At 36.2% G+C, this 17,255-nt stretch overlaps 1 protein-coding gene across 5 annotated transcripts in view; it reads left to right on the top strand.

Annotated features, from left to right (window-relative positions):
* Window positions 1-17,255, top strand: part of Agbl4 (AGBL carboxypeptidase 4) — a 1,435,759-nt gene that overhangs the window by 862,960 nt on the left and 555,544 nt on the right. For all 5 annotated transcript variants that reach the window (XM_063236476.1, XM_063236477.1, XM_063236475.1 and 2 more), the window contains one exon: window positions 11,247-11,463. In XM_063236476.1, the coding sequence (XP_063092546.1) occupies window positions 11,247-11,463 (217 nt within the window). The remainder of the gene's footprint in view (window positions 1-11,246; window positions 11,464-17,255) is intronic.

Here is a 17,255-nt window from a genome sequence, read left to right as displayed (position 1 = left end):
GATCAATGGTGTAGAAAGAAAGCTGTACCATTCACAGGCAGATGATGGGCACTGAGAAATTGATTTACAGACTTTTTTTCATGTGACAAAGGCAAAAATGTCAGACATGACTCCTTTGAGTCCACATTTAAACCAGTCACTCTGTGAGGGAATGTAGTAATAGTGGATTATTAGAGTCCCCTTGGGAGCCACTGCCCTTTGTGTGGTAAGTTTTTACTTCAAAAATGGCTTATCTGTTGTGTTATATGTCCTTGTGCCCACCTCCCTCTTTCTTCAATCTTTTTTTTCCTACTCTTTCTCTTATTTACTCAATCAATCAATTGAAATTATTTATTTGTTAGTTACTGTGTATCATACTTGTGCTAGCCACTAGGGAGTAATGGTGAGCAAATAAAGATACTGAGCCTCTCTATGGAAATAATGAAGAAAAATATTAAGACATGTTGAAGTACGATATATGCTATCACACAGTTATACAGGGATCATGGGACCAGAGGGTGGGTATAATTATTCTAGGCGAGGAAAGGGATTATCAGAACAAGAGAGACCAAAAATGAGAAACTCTTGCCATATAAAGAAAGCTTCTCTGGAGAATTTAAGTGTTAGTAACTCATATGGCTAGACAACACATCTCACTTGTTTGAGACACTCATTCTTAGCTATGTTTGGGTTCAGTTCCATCCTGCAAACAGAAAGTCTTTATCAGAAAGATAAGCACTCCTTCTACTCCAAGACTCTTTTCTCAGCATCACAACTAACCCCAGACCTAAATGTTCTCCTGCACACTGAAGGACCTTTGCTTTACCCTACCTCTGACTCCTGTGTCAGTCTGTTTCTAATCTCTTACTAATGCTTGCTGTTGAAATCTTGCAGCTGTCCCACTACTGTAATAATTCTGGTGTTATTTCCTTTCTCTGTATCAAACATCACCAGGATTATACCATATCTGTTTATTTGTCCTTTATTCATTGCTTTGCCTCACCACCCCAAATCCCACAAGTCACAACCTAACATTCCTGTGGGTCCATAAGTCATCAAATTGTTACCACTTTTCACATACAACAATGGCCCAATCTCAGATTTGTCATCTGCTGCCCGGAGAATGGCAAGTAAAAAATATCAAGATCCCATGCTTCTCACTGTGTATCTATGCCAGTTTCACTTTCCTAATTCAGTATACTCACTCTTGATACTCTTTATGAGGATAAGAGAATTTTTATTACCTGGCTTGCAACCTGGTGCATATCTGACTTTTGCTAAGCAATCTTCTGCATCTTTTACTCCAGTAACATCTTCATCCACTTGAGACTGTAATTGTATCTTCCACCGTAGAGAGCTGAACATAACTTGTTTCACGTACCCTCTGCTGCTCTAATTTTTCTCTTGATAGTGTTCTCTCTTTGTCACTGAGTTAGTCTTGACTCCAACCTTACTGTCCCTCATTCCTTCTTCTTTGAGTTTGGGAACTTGGATTTTTAACAAGCTCTTTTTGACATAGCTTTTGTTTAAGCTACCTGGTTTGCCAAACCTGAAATTTAGACCATTTCTTGGTTTCCTTGATCACTGGAATTCCTATGTTATTGGAATCAACTTTCATGATCTACTCCTCAGTCTTTCCACTGGTGATGGCATTCAGTTTTCTTGGTGAACAAGCACTTCCTGTATGAGTCTTGAGGGTAGAATGGGGCCGGGGGGCTGGGGTTAAAAGATAATAAATCAGATGGTGGTTCTAGATGGTGCTATTTTCCTGCATGTGTTTGTCTGCTACTAAATTCTTTCTTAACTTGGTCACACCAAGCCTGTAATACCCTACTTGGTGAGAGGAAGGGGGAAACCTGAAGTTATTTTGTGCTGGGGACATTATGATGAGCCTTTGGCTACTACCTCCACTACTGTACAGACAGAAAGATCTTAGTGGTTCCTTGTGTGACAAGGTTCAGTGATACACATCACTCTACTTAAAGTTTTTATCTGATGAAGTAGGAAAGAATCTGTTGATAAAAAGAAAAAATTGTGATAGGGGAAAGGAGAATGGAAGAAGGGAAAAGAAAAATATATTTATACACAAAATAGTTAAGATAGTTATATAGCTAATTGCTCTTATCTCATTGAAAAAAGGTATATGATATTGTTTGGACAGATATCATGCCCTTATCTAGTACTCTGAATAACTACTATAAAGACAACAATATTCAATGTATTAATTAATGTAACTGTCCTAGTAACCTGTTTTGAAACTGTTTCATTGTTACTTTTATTTTTTATCTTTAAAAAAATCCATAAACAGGGTAGCATTATATAATATATAATAGTCTATATATATTATAATATATAGTATATATTATCCTATATATAATAGCCTATATATATAGGTTATTAAATCATAATAACACATATATAATAGCCTATTATATATATGTGTGTGTGTGTGTTCTATATAATAGCCTATGTACATTATAATATATATAGGCTATTATATATACATAGGCTATTATATATGTATGTGTGTTATGATATGAAATAGATTAGTATTATATAATATATAATAACCCATATATAAAATATATATTGGCTATTACTGTGGATTGAGAGAAAGGAAATCTTTGGATAATTAATGCCGTTTTACTTCTCCAAGAAGCACTACATAAAAATTGGAAAAAATCTAACTCATGGACTTCTTAAAATCATTCTCTTCCCCAAGAGTCACCAATACCTTATGCTGCTGGGAATCCACTGGCCAACTGCTTTGTCCCAAGCAAACCACAGTTCGCTTTCTTACCTCCCTGGCATTATCCCTTCACCAACATATATTCATTCCATTTATTTTGCAAATATCTACTACTAGTCTACCATTTGATATGTACTGTGTCAGATGCTAGACTATTCACTGAAAAACAGAAGATACATCCTATCCCTATACACACAGACAACATAGCTCATTAGAAATGTAACTGTAAATAAGCAAGCATAATGCATATACAGTGTACGCATATAACACACAGATAACGATTTGAGGGAACAGACTGGGTTGCTATAAGGGAGATTAATAAGAGGGCTGATTTAGGTAGTGATAGAGAACATTTGAGATTAAAAAAAAAGAATAAGCAAATGTCATGGTTTATGTCAGTGGCCCCCAAGTCTCACGCAGTCATGGAGGTGGCTGAATCTAGCGTTTGTGATTGGGATTCCCACTGGGAGCAGCAGTGTGAATGCTGCACCTGCCCAGGGATGCAACCAACATACAATATAAGGGAAGGACGAAGGTGTGTTTTCTCCCTCTTTTTCCTTGTTCCTTCTTGCTGTTTATGCCCATCATGAACAGTGGCCCTTGTGCCACTCCACTCTGCCTTGGATGCAGCAGAATATGGATTGAAATCTCCAAAAACTGTAAGAAATAAACCTTTCCTTCCTTAAGTTTGGTCTTCAGGTGTTTTGTCTCAGCAATGAAAGAAAAGTAACCAAGACAACAAAAGACGTAAAGAACAAGATGGATAAAAGGGCAAATATCTGAAAGTCTTGAAATGATCTCTGAACTTTATGGATCTGAGGAAGTAAACACATCGTATTAAAGATTTGGATTTCATTTCATCACGATTGGAAACTGAAAAGTTTTAACACAGAAGACAATTCACTTGAATTTTGAAAAGGTTATTGTAAAAGAGAATGGAGAAGAAAGAAGTGTGGAAAAAAGAAAGCTGGATTGAATGAGGATTTTTCACTATTCTAGCAAAAACCTGGAAACATAGACAAGTAGACAAATCAATTAGTTTTCCTTTTATTTTGCTCATATTTACCATTGAGTACCTAATATGTGTCAAGTATCAATTTCTAATCTTCAAAACATATCTATGAAATAGATACTCTTTTTATTTTATAAAAGAGGAAACCCTGACCCAAGGGAATATGACTAAGTAATAATACAAATGTAATAATACAAATGGAGTAGATCCCAAGTTCACTGTACAAATGGAGAAGACCCCAAATTCACTTCCTACTGTACAATGACTGCATTTCTAAAAGGTATAGCCTGGTATTAAAAACATATCTGCCCATTCAGATTGTTCTAATTTGTTTATTCATTCATTTAAAATATTTATTGAGTGTCTCTTGTATTAGGTTCTATGCAATGTGATTACTAGTAAATTCCAATCTAATGACATTACAACCTGAACTCATTATTCCACTCATGACAACGTAGTAACTTGGTCATAAAACTTCAGTGCAAACTTGAACTGCTGAAGCAATGACCTGCTACTCCATCTCAAAGCATCCAGCATTCTGCTACTGCCTCATGTACTATCCCTATACTCAGTAAACAAATCCTTTTCATGTAAAAGATTTCATAACAGTCCTAAGGTGAATGCAAGACATGATGTAATAACAATGTTTTACACAAAGACACAGAGAAAATAAGAGACAGCAAGAACTTGGATTAGAAATCAACTCCTACCTCCTTGTTCAGAGTTCTTTTTTTCCCTCTTGAGGAACTGGATAAAGGAGGATAAACTAAATGATTTAGAACTCCTCCTTACATAGAGTATTAGTTAGCTCTTCAGCTGCAACATGCACAACTAAAAAGGAGAAGACACTGCCTCTTGGAAATCTGGATAGGATGAGGTAGAATATGTGTTTGAAAGCCTTTACTTTCATGGGGTGCCTGTGCTTGGAGTTGTTGGATACACTGGCATTCTGCCAGAAGTCCCTGGTAGGTAGGAAAATTGTTGCTGTCCATGACCAGGGAATAATCAGTCTCAGTTCTTCCCTGGCTCTAAACCAGCCAAAGTAATTGGCTCTAATTTTAATGTTTTTAATGATGTGGAATTAATAGAAACAGCCACTGCTACAGTGAGTGGGTGTCTTTCTCCATAAAGAACCAGCAAAAAAAATCCTTATATATTAAATAAACTAAAAAATAGTTAATACTGTATATAAGACAAAAGAAGTTAATTCAAGAAGTGAGCAGTATTGTTTTGTTACAAAATAATCAGCTGGCAATATGTAGCACTGTCTCCAACTCTTAATAGCCATCGGGATGGATGGTAATCTGATGAGACACCCATGTATAAAAATGTGTTTCTATATCTGAGTACTCCCTCACTCTCTCTTTCTCTTCTGTCATGTGACTCACCAAGAGATTAGCTGTGAGAAAATGTGGGGAGAAATATGAATAGATGTGCTGGTGATAGGAGCACTGTTATAATTATTTGGGAGAAGTTAGGATTTGAATTAGTGTGGGTCCTGTTTGCTAAGGGAGGGTAAATTTATAATATGGATAGCCATGCCAGGTTCCTACCTGTGCCAGGCACTGTGGAGAAAAGGAATGCACCAAGTGGCTCAAGCCAGGTAATGACCCCAATTCTTCCAGCCATATCTAGCCTAAGGATCATGTGTTGGCATGGGATCCAACTGTCCTCATGAAGGGAATACAAATAAGAGCTTATCTCTTATTTCTGAGAAAGTACATGCTAGTTTGCTTTCTGTCCCTAGCTAAATGAAATAAAGGAAACAGGAGACTGGGTTATCTTACAAATTTATGATTAGTGGCATGAATTTCAGGCAGCAAAACTTTGGTGTGGAGGGAAGAATATGTATTTACAAGTTGATCAATAGTGTATATCAAGCAAGTGGGACACAGCATTGTAGGAGATGCTTAACATGTATTAATTATTTTAAGGCTATCTAATTGGGTTTGTGATGCCTTGTTTCACATACTTCTTTTAGGACTTACAACTTGAAAATAATGAGTATTTATTGATTTATTTTTATGTGTTATATGAAAAGAAAATTTGTGTTTGCTGTCATGTCCATAGAATTAGAACTTACCTATTAATCTCCATGTTTTCTACTTCATGCAGAGGAAATTAGGTTCTATATTAAAAGGATCCTAAGGGAATATAGAGGGTTCTGTTTTGGTTTGTTTTGTTTTGTTTTTAAAGAACCCTTTATACTCTGGCAGGTCTTGGGCTTCTCTACTTCCTTGTGGTGTAGTAATCTCCAAAATGATACTTTAAGAATTTAGCTGATATGTTTGAAGACAAGATGGAGAGGACAGTAAATGGGAAGACAATCATTTACTCACTTATTAAATCATAAATTCACTCATTCATTTAGTAAGAATACATTGAACTTTTCTTCAGGATCAAGCACTGTACTAAGTACATAGATTTTTGAGACAAACTGGAAACACAGAAGGATCTTCAGTTGGTATTTAGAGCAGAAAGTTCATCCCAGAATTGATGATAAAGATTTCAAAATAAGATATCATTTGACTTGGACTTTATTTCTCTACAGAGGGATGCACCATGAAGAAAGGTTTGGAATAGGCAATTATAGGAAGAGAAATACTGTTTTTTGAGACCAGATCTTGCTATGTAGTATACACTGGCCTTGAACTCAATACGTAGCCCAGGTTGGCCTAAACTTGCAGCAATCCTCCTGCCTCAGACTCCTGAGTCCTAGGATTACAGGCATGCACCACCACATCCAGCAGAATACATTTTAAAAGGCAATGAAGTTTGTGAGAACATCATATATTTATGGTATGACTCAATATTTTACAGGGAGACATCACAGTGTACATATATTAGTGTGGCTGAAATAATTTGCTTACTAATATTTTCACTTATCCAATTTATCAACAGTTTTGACTATGTCATCTATGTAAGGTTCTGGAGTATCAAGGGTGAATATTATATGGTCCCTGCCCTCAAGGAGAGCTCAATCCAATTTTGGAGAAAGCCATATATTTAAATCAATGCAGTGAGATAGGAGCTAAATGAAGCATGGGAAGGTTTTTTGAGAATCCAGTGAACACATCTAAACACATATGTGGTTGGTGTGTATCTTTGTGCTCACACACACAACTCTGCACACATAACTAAATCTGAGGATGAGAAATAAAGTCCTCTTCCACTTTGGTTTGTAAAATGGTTTAGGTTTGTAAACCATTAGGTTTGTAAAATGTCTTGTTCTAAATATGTCAGCTTTTATTTTCCATATTCTCAGAGCACACATGTCAGAGCTTGGAATCTTCCTGGGTCACTGGCAGGATCAGTGTTAGACCCTTTCTTTTCTGTGGTCTTTTGGGATATCATTGACATCCTGCTTCTCTTAACAAGGATTCTTAGCACTGCGTTCATTTCACCATATTGTTGGGGTAGTAGGAAAAACTTCAGAGGCTGCTATGATGAGTAAAGGCATTATAAAGTACTTAGGATGTCCTGGCACATGGTCAGTGCTGTGTGCACACATAGAAGATGGTACTAAATAGTTATCATTGTGTTGTATTGTTTCTCTAGATTGTCTTACACCATCTGTGGTAAATAGAACCAGAAAGTTACTTTGTCTAAACTAAAATGAAGTATAGGAAGACTCTTCAGGAAATTCCTTAAACCTTTCTATGTTATTCTTACCGGTAAGGCAAGCCTACTTTCTTTAGCTAAATGTTGAATATTTTTAAAAATGTAGAATATTTAATACTGAGCTAAAATTTGCCTTCCTGTAATGTGAACAACTGATCTCCTGGGATGAATTTTCTTTCCATTTCTTTATTGCTTTTTAAAAAAATAAATACTATTGGAGCGCTCTCTATATCATCACCAGAGCAGAAACAAGAGGTGACACAGTTCCCCTCTTCAAGAAACCTACATGCTTTTTTGAAAAAATAATCCGAAAACCCATTTTCTTTTGTTGCTCTTTGTGAAGAGACAAATGAGATGATATAATTCACTTCTTTTTTCATTATTCAATGTAGGGAAAAACTGATTAATAATAAGGGAAGGCTTTAGAGAGGAGATAGTATGTTTAAGGATATGTTAAAGGATAAGCAAATGTTTATATATTTGTTGTTCATTGATTAATAGTTCATGTTTTAAATAAATCTTCGTTAACAACTGACCACATGGCACATCTATGAGTAACAGCTCACCAAGTAGGCAGAAAGGCAGAGAAGGCAGACCAAGCAGAGGAAAGATCAAGTACGAAGATGTGCAGTTACAGCACACAGTTGTGTTAGGGATTTGTGAGTAACTGAACATGAATTAAAGCACAGGCTTGAGGAGTGAGAGATGGGTGATGATGCCCAAATCACAGGGAGATCACAGGAAACCTTATGGATCAAATTTAAATGTGATGATAGAAAGCTGGTGCAAATTTTTGTTTTATTTTGCTTTGCTTTGCTTTTTGTTTTATTTTGCTAAACAGGGTGAAAGCACTGTGCAAGGAGATTTTTCTGAAGAAGAAGATAAAACTATATGTTGAGTACCATAAGGAAACAAGAACTGCAAGGAATAAGGATTAGAAGCACAGATTTTGGAGCCACATTGGCCTAGATCTAATACAGACTTTGCCTCTCTTGAAATCTCAGATAATTTTTTTTTACCTCTCTGAGCTTTGCTTTTTTTTTTTTTTTTAGTCTGTGTAAAGAGCATGTTAATGGTAAGTGGCTTATAAAGCTATTGAAGTAATATATAAAACACTTAATGCAATGCCTGAGACATAACGGAGAACCTAACAAGAAAAAATAAGACAAAAATTTAAGTGCAATTCAAAAGAGAGAGAAGCTCTCCTCCCTAACCCCAGATTCTTTGCCCTAGTTTGCTTTTGGTCTTTACATTACTTTAAAGTCCTGATGAATGTGACCTACTGAACCCTTGCCAAGTAGACTTCTGTTTACATCTTTGGTGAAATCTGGAAAAGTCTAGTCCCTAAGCAGCGTCTCAGCTTCCTTGAGTGATTATCCCAGGGCATATTAACTCTATTCTGTCTGCTAACAAGTTCTACTCTCACAGGAGAGGAGCTGGGGTAGCTACAGGCCATAGATGAATTCTGATAGCATAAAATCAAAACTCTTAGATTTAAATTGTTGAACTTGGCTAACTATGATGATTTGAGCATAGACTTTTAACAGATATAATAGTAAATGAAGAATTCAAAGCAATGTTGTAACTTTAAGGATCTTATGTTCCCTTTCAGTACCAGACTCAGACCTAAGAATCAGAAACTGCAGTGACTATCAGATACCACCAACTGGATGCCTCAAGGCCACTTTCATCCACATTCTTCCTAAATATACATTTGAATCCCTATGGATAGCTTATTCCAGCCTCACATGTTTGGATCTTCACTCACAATGCAAAAGAGCATCATGTATTCTGTCTACATTCTCATTCCTGCATTGGTCTTTGTTCCTTCTTTAATCCTAGCTTTCAACTACTCCCTTTCCTCTCCCAAATTTTCTACATTTTATTTTTTTTTCTGGAATTAAGCTTCATGATTAACAATCTCACTCTTTTAGACGGCAAGTTCCTTTACTTTTGGCCTTAACCAAACTATGCTTGATGTATGATACTTAAATATTTGCTGTATAGAACAACCAAGGAAGGTCTGTCTCTCTTGGAGAATGTTACTTCTCCCATTGCCCTCTCAGAACCTCCTGTTCTACACTGCATTCGGCAGGCCATTGTATCTCCACCTTATCACTGGTAGCTCAATGTGGAAAAGTATAGGCAAACAAACCACTTAAAAGGATGAATGCCCAGGGAATTTGTCTTAAAATTACGTTAGCTTTATAAAATTATTATTTATATTTTTTCTCAGTTGCTTGGGGTTGAGGAGTAAATAGATTCATTGATGGGTCTAAGCACATCCCCAGAAGCCATTGATAATACAATTAAGTTTTATATACAAAGTCCTATTCCTTTGTGCTCATGTTGAGTATCTATCATCCTGTCCTCCTCCTCCTCAGAACATTCTTTCCCATTGCATTCTTGCCCATTGTAGATTCCCTGGTCTACCACTTCATCCCCTCTTTCTAATATAATCAAATATTACACTGTTAAAATAAATATAGTATAATCAATTACATGGATAAATATCAGTCCTATACAGTTTTGTTCTTCCGCAGAAGTTCCACCTACCACCCTATTTTAAATAACCTCAGAAAGACACCAGTATAGAAGCAAGATTCTGAAAAAATCCCACTAATATGTTATAGTATTTTTCGATCTACTTGTTAGCTATTTTTTTCAGACCATTCCACCTGTATCATTCCTACTCTTCTTCACTTCATCTTAAGTTTCTTGTTTCTCCATGCCACCTATACTCTTTGCCTTCTCAACTAAATGCTGGGTTACTAGGACTGAATCTTGTATCTTCACCTACAGTGCCAGCACTCCTCAGAAGTATTTGGACCTTTAAGGATATTCTATACCAATTCAAGGGTAAAGACTTTATGAAATAGACAATGAGAAAGCAAGAACTTGCACAAATGTGTTAGTTTAATAGGCCCAGAGTCATGCATGCAGGATCATAGAAAATGCACGTTTTGAGATGAGAATTTTTAAAGGAGTAATAGGATTTAAATATAGAAATGAGAGACAGTATTATCAGGAGAACAATGTGAAGGGTTTGGATGTCAGAAAGGATGAGAGGATATAGTAGCTCTGTAAAGTGAGTAGGTGCAAATAAGTTGTAGGAACTATGATTGCAACATCTTTCCTTTCTTTTGTATGCATCACAGTGTTCCTTACTGACCAATAAGTATGCTGGATTAGAAAAATTGCATACACAGCATATGTTAAAGCAGTGCTTCCCCAAATGTTTCTGTGGAAAATTAGTCTCATGAGATATTCTGTAGAAAAATAAAAGTAATAATTTAGACAAATGTTGAATGTCTTTTTTTCCTTCTTTGAATATTCACAATTCATGCTAACTTATTTTTAAAAGAGTTGACCTAGTCTTGTATGAAAATGAAGAAAAAAGGAGGAAAATGGAAACTTGTCTGCCCTATGAAATGCACTCTGACATGGTTATGTCTAACATCACATTCCTTATTTCCCTTCAAGGAAACTTTAGAACACATAACTATATTGCCTATTCATTTATAGTATTTTATTGACACTTTTCCTGTTAGGATATGTAATATACGGAGACTGAGAGCTTGCCTTTCATATTTGCCATTCCACATCAAGACCGGGTCATAAGGCCTAAGTTTATAACAAGTGATCAAAAACTAGAGTAGACAAATGTATAAAAGTGGTTCATCTTTGTTTAACTTTGGCTCTTTTTTAAAGAGTTGAAAAAGGGTAGAGCCAAATTTTGGACAAGGTGTGTCATCATTCTCCCACCCCATCACCTAGAGTCCTTGATGTTATAATTTTGTTTCTAGGCATTCTTTCCTGTATGTTACCTTTTGAATCTTAAACTACTATCTGATATCCCCAAATTTCTTTGTTTGTATTTTTCAGGCAAAGGCTGCCACCTAAAAATGTTTACTACTATCGATGCCCAGACCATAGGAAGAACTATGTGATGTCCTTTGCATTCTGTTTTGACCAAGAAGAAGATACTTACCAGTTTGCTTACTGCTATCCCTACACATACACTCGCTTTCAGCATTACCTCGACAGCCTGCAAAAGAGAAACATGAATTACTTCTTTCGGGAGCAGCTGGGCCAGAGTGTGGTAAGACCAGCATTAAGTTTAGAAAGCTCATTTAGAAACAGGTGAACTTGGGGTCAAGACTTAGCAATAGATGTTTACAGACTACAAATAATGGATACCAGTCCTTTGTAGATTGTGTTCTGAAGCTTTAAATAAGTATTTTATATTAGACAATAACAAATAATTACATATAGTTATAATTAATGAAGTTTTAAAAACATTTTTTTAGTGTGATTCATTGCTACTATAAGCACCAGGAAATAACAGAATAAGATGAGACAGATGGTGGTTGTTCTAAATGAAACTGATATAACTTGCTTATATGATACAAAAGTTCTGGTTAATCCTAAAAAACATGAGAAAAGAGAAAAAATTGAAAGAAAAGGAAACTTTTACTGGGTGTTACAAAAGATATGAAGGCATTGTATAACTGTGAGCCTCTGAGATGAGGAGTAAATGTGTTTTTAATGACACCAACTTACCTCCATATAGGTTAGCAGTTGGTGTGCAAATCTGATTATGCTGACTACAGTATATTCTCTGGTATCTTTGTGTCAGTTTCCAAACCTTTTTGCCTTCTTATGGTTTAGTTTCTGGTTCCAGCAATTTCATTTTTCCATTCTTTATTACTTTCCTGTTATTGATATGATAAATTACTATAATCCTAGTATCTTAAAAATAACACAAATTATTTAATTCTGAAGGATGAGGTTGAAAATGGGTTTTACTAAAAAAAAAAAAAAGCTACATTTAGTAAGGTGGACAAAGGGATATAACCTCAGATATGTTCGAGAGTGTAGGATGGAAAACCATATTACTGAGCTTTTGTTGGATCATTGAATGGAACTGTCTCCAATTTCACTGTATGAATGTTCACTTTATATGCTTTAATTTAGTGATATGGACAACTGTTTATGGGAAGATAATGTGTAGCCTGTTAACTGGTGATTTCGTACTGTACATATTTTTTTCTAGAAATACTGTATTATTTGTACCCTTTTACTGCATTGTTTTTTTATGTCCTTTCTTTTTTTTTTTCTTCTCTCTTTAAATAAAAAAAATAAATAAATAGAAAATGGGTTTTACTGAGCTAATGTGATGGCATTAGAAGATCTAGATTCCTTTTAGAAACTCCCAGAGATTATTCATTTTCCTCCCTTTTCTGCCTTTCAGAGGCTGCTTCTGTTCCTTGGTTTGTGGTTTCCTTCCATCTTTTTTTTTTTTTTCATTTTTTTAAAAAATTATGTTAAAGAGGATAAAACCCAGGAAAATAAAACAATAAAAGTGAAAGAGTAATAAAATCCAAAATGTATAATACATATTGTAGTAATGAAAGGGAAAGAAAGTACTCTAAAGGATATAACTGTATGTATGTTTAAGCGTGCAAGATAGATAACCGTACTACCATGTTTTTATTGGTCCATCAAATAGAATGGTTTGTGCTATCATGTTTGATTGTCCATTTTTGTGCTTTGATTTTCTAACCTGAAAACTACTTCTAAGATAACAATATGTAATTTATCAACTAGTGACTTCTTACTCTTATTTTTAGTCATTTCTTACTGTTATTTTTTATTAATTCTGTATTATTTCTACCCTCTTTTCTGTTTTTCTTTTTTTCTCTAAATAAAAAAAAAACACAAGATAAACTAGTAAAAGTGATACAGGACTTCAAAACTTATGAAATCATCAGTAGTTACCATAATGCCTCTGGTTGTCTTCAATATAGCTGCAGATACCTTCGGACATAGTAAAAATTGAACAGAACAGAATTAAGCAGAAACAATAAAAACAAAACAAAAAATGCAATAAAGGACCTCAAAATGCACTAATAGTAAATCTAAATGGCTACCATAATGTCTTGCTATCTTTTAAATAGCTGCTCAGGCCATCAGATTTAGCATAATCAAATAAAACAAAAGAGAATAAAGCCCAACCCAAGAAAATAATGAAAATGTTACAGTTTCCCAATGGAGACCACCTCCTTGTGAGGCCTGATTCTCTCCCCCAGCAGTCCACAAATAGTGCTGACTCATGGTGAGAGGCTTGGGTCTGGCTGTTCCCACTGTGGCAGCAACTGGTTTCCAGGGGAGACCACCAATTTATGAGGACTGATTCTCTCCTGACTGCAGTCCACCAATTGCAGTCATCTTAAAAGACATCAATGACTAGTTGAGTGTTTCTCATTTGCATTACTCTGATACTAACTTTCTTGCCTCTCTTTTTTACTTATATGGATTCTTACAATTATGTTGATTTCTCAAATGAATCCCAGAGTAAGCTCCCATTGCAAAACCTTCAATTTGATCATACCTGAAAAGTACCTTTTGTCATGTAAATCACCTTATTTATGGTTCCCAGGGATTAGAATTTGGAAATCTTTGGAGGATGCTATGAACTGTTTTGTCAGTCATTTCTCTCTGCTCCCCTTTCTTTTTTCCTCCCCAAACTAGAACCTGATACTATTCCTTTCATTGAATTCAGAGGTTTTTCTCTGTGTCAGCAATAGTTTGGTTGGTTGCTAATAAATAAGCAGATGAAAATTTAGTTTTATATTTTGCTCTATGAGAAATGTATATGGTCCTCCTACAATAAGGCATACTTAGCAGTCTTAAAAGTTCCAAGGAAAGATACTGGTGGAATTGGTAAAAGATGGTTACTAAGGTTTCTGAAATGTATTGGTGGAGGAATGGACGTTGTGTAGTGATTGTGAATCACACAGAAGGTAATTTCACTTCTAAATAAATATAGCGTACCTCAAAAAGAGAGAAATGAGGAAGACAAGTATGTGGCTTGGATCCTTACAGCCAAATTTAGTCATGATGATATTCTTATTGGTTAAGAAATGACAATTCCTGGTTACAGGGCATTTGATATGCCTTGTGTCTGGAGGTACTAATATAAGTACTTAACCCTTATTTAGATTTGAGGGAGGATAGTTACAAGTAGAAAAGTTAAAAATACAAACATAGAGATGTGAAGGAGACAAGGCAGGAAAGAAGATTTTGAATTTGTAGCACTAAAAGTATTAATCACTGTGGTTATAGCTTGTTATGTCATTGTACTAGTTACATGATATAAAATGGCATTTTATTCTGTTATTCATTCAGCAGCCTGTTTTAATTCCACCAAACAAAAGTCATTCAAACATGCATTAAAACCACGACCTAACATTCAAAGGTAAAGAATAGAGGATTGAAAAAAAAATGGCAAAACAGTAAGCAGCAGAGTAAACAGCCTCTCTAAGAGAAACAGCCCAGATGCTTAAATATAGCAATCTGGGGAAGACAAGAAGGAAAGAAGTGGGTCTCCCAAAACCAGGAAGAAACTAAAGTCAAAATTGAAGCCCACAGAGAGAATTTTTTTTAAAAAGGAAAACAAAAAGAAAAACTTAAATGGAAAAGAGTAGCCAATGGTGCTTTCACCAGGGCCAGTCCCTGGTGAAATGGCCCAATGGTCCAAGTTCCATTGAAATGCAGAGATGCATGGTCACAGTGAAGCTGGGGGCTGGTGAGCCTGACGGCCTTAGCAGGGAGACATGGTGGTGGAGAGGAGTGGCAGAACAGAGAACTGCCCTGGCTGGCATTGAGTGTGGGGGACTCAGTCCTCCTGTGGGAGTGGGCAATTGACTGAGCACCATTTTGGAGTCAGGCAGGATAAGGCCAGAACCAGAACTACAGCCAGTTTCATTCAGCCACTCCCAGTGCAGAGCAAACTGGTGGAAATTGCTTAGACTGAGTCCTGCCCCTGTGCACAGCCCAGTACCCATTGCCAAGGTTTCCCTAAAGCTATCCCTAAACAACCCCACCTGCCCATTGCAGACTAAACTGGGGAAGACTCCTGGTGGCCCACCAGCACAGAAAGGAGGGGCCAGTATGCCCTGCCCTGCCCTTTCTTACACTCTGGTTGTCACCAGCAGACTGGGGAAACCTGCAAACGACAGAAATCCCTAGCCAACATGCTTCAGAGTAATAATAACCAATACAGGAAGTGCTAAGGACCCCACTACCCACTTGTCTGGAAGAAACGAGAAACATGACAAGAGGAAGAAGCAAAAGGCAGTCTCTGGCCTCCAACCCATGCAATACTGGTCCAGGAGATGTAAACACAGAAGAGATCAGGAGTTGCACACCTGCAGTTTCTGAAGTAGCAGCAACTGACATAAAGAAACAAGTTTATAAAGCTATAAAAGAACTTAAAACAGAAATACTATTACAAGTAAAGGAAGATATAAGAAACATAATAAAAGAATTGCTAAACACCTCTAAAAAAGACACAGATAAAAGAACAGAGGAGCGTAGAATAAAGACGGAAACCTTCAATGGAGAATATAAAAAAAAAAAAAATTAGACTACATGAAACAGATACAAAGAGATTACCAGAAATTAAAAACTCCATTGAAAGCTGGCGAAACTGCTTGAAAGAAATCAGAGACCATCAAAGCTTGAAGACAGGTATACAGCTTGTGATCATAAAAGGAAAGATCTCTTAAAAATTAACAAGGAACCAGGAAGTAACAATACAAAGGTTGGAAGATGACAAGGGGATCTATAACTTAAGAATAAAAAATGTGAGTGAAGAAGCAGGGTAAACACAAATGAAATACAAAGGCTAGTTACAGAAATAATTAAAGAAAACTTCCCAGGCATAGGAAAAGGAAATGGTATTCAGATAAATGAGGCTTACAGAACTCCAGGCAGCTACAACCAAAACAGATATACATCCAGATATATACTAATCAAGATCCCAGAAATCCAATGCAAGAACAGAATATTAAAAGCTGTCAGCGAAAACAAACAGATCACCTATAGAGGAAAACCCATCAGAATCATGACAGACTGCTCAACACAAACCATCAAAGCAAGAAGCTTGAAGTATTCCAAGCTGTGAAAGAAAATAACCTCCAACCCAGACTAACATACTTTGCAAAACTATCTCTCAAAATTAATGGAGAAACAAGATGCTTCCATGACCAAAAGGAACTGGGGGAGTTCATGACCAACAAACCAAACCTACACAAAATACTGAAGGACATTCGAGAGAGAGAGGAAAAAAAGACCATAGTTACAGCAACAGCGGCAGAGGGGCACACTCAGTGGGGCAGACAATGGAATGAAAGGGAAAAGTAGACAATCAACAGCAGAAAAATAGCATAGCAGAGATGAGGCAGAGAAGGTAGGCCATAATCCCTAATATGGATGGCCTCAATGCATCAATAAAAAAAAAAAAAACACAGGCAGAAGGGATCAGGAGATAGGGTCCAATAATATGCCCTATATAAGAAATATAATTAACCTGAAAGAGGGTTTATAGACTGAAAGTCAAAGATGAGAAAACAATGCTCTATGTGACAGAGAACCAGAAAAAAGTGGAGGTAGCTTGCCCAGCAGCTACAGATTGCTTAGAAAGCCATGGCATTTTTATACAATGGAAAACTACTCAACTATAAAGAAAGAAAACCTTGAGGCTCTTGTAGGTAAATGGATACAATTTGAGATCATGCTCAGGGGGAAAATAAAGGTTCTAAATCACTTAGGTGAATTGTGGGTTGCCTCTCTAATTTAAAAACTAAAAGAGTTAGTGGGATACAAAATGTGCAATGCAACAATACACCCTGTGAAAGTGAAAGGGGAGGAATTGTCTAAAAAGGGAAGGCAGGGGCCATTGTTAATCTTGTATCATGATTTGAAACCCATATTGTTATCATGGCTCTATTTAGTTTGTTTTACTCTGTTCCGGTTTGTCTACTTGTACTGGATTTGATGGCAGGGACAGCTATTCCAAAGATAGCAGGATACAGTATGGTAACCATT

This window comes from Cavia porcellus, unplaced genomic scaffold (genome assembly GCF_034190915.1).
Source record: "Cavia porcellus strain 051 isolate PalLab524CR breed Dunkin Hartley unplaced genomic scaffold, mCavPor4.1 scaffold_25, whole genome shotgun sequence".
In the NCBI taxonomy this organism is placed as follows: Eukaryota; Metazoa; Chordata; class Mammalia; order Rodentia; family Caviidae; genus Cavia; species Cavia porcellus.
The sequence above is the reverse complement of the archived record's forward strand: the minus strand, read 5'-3'. Positions and strand labels throughout refer to the sequence as shown.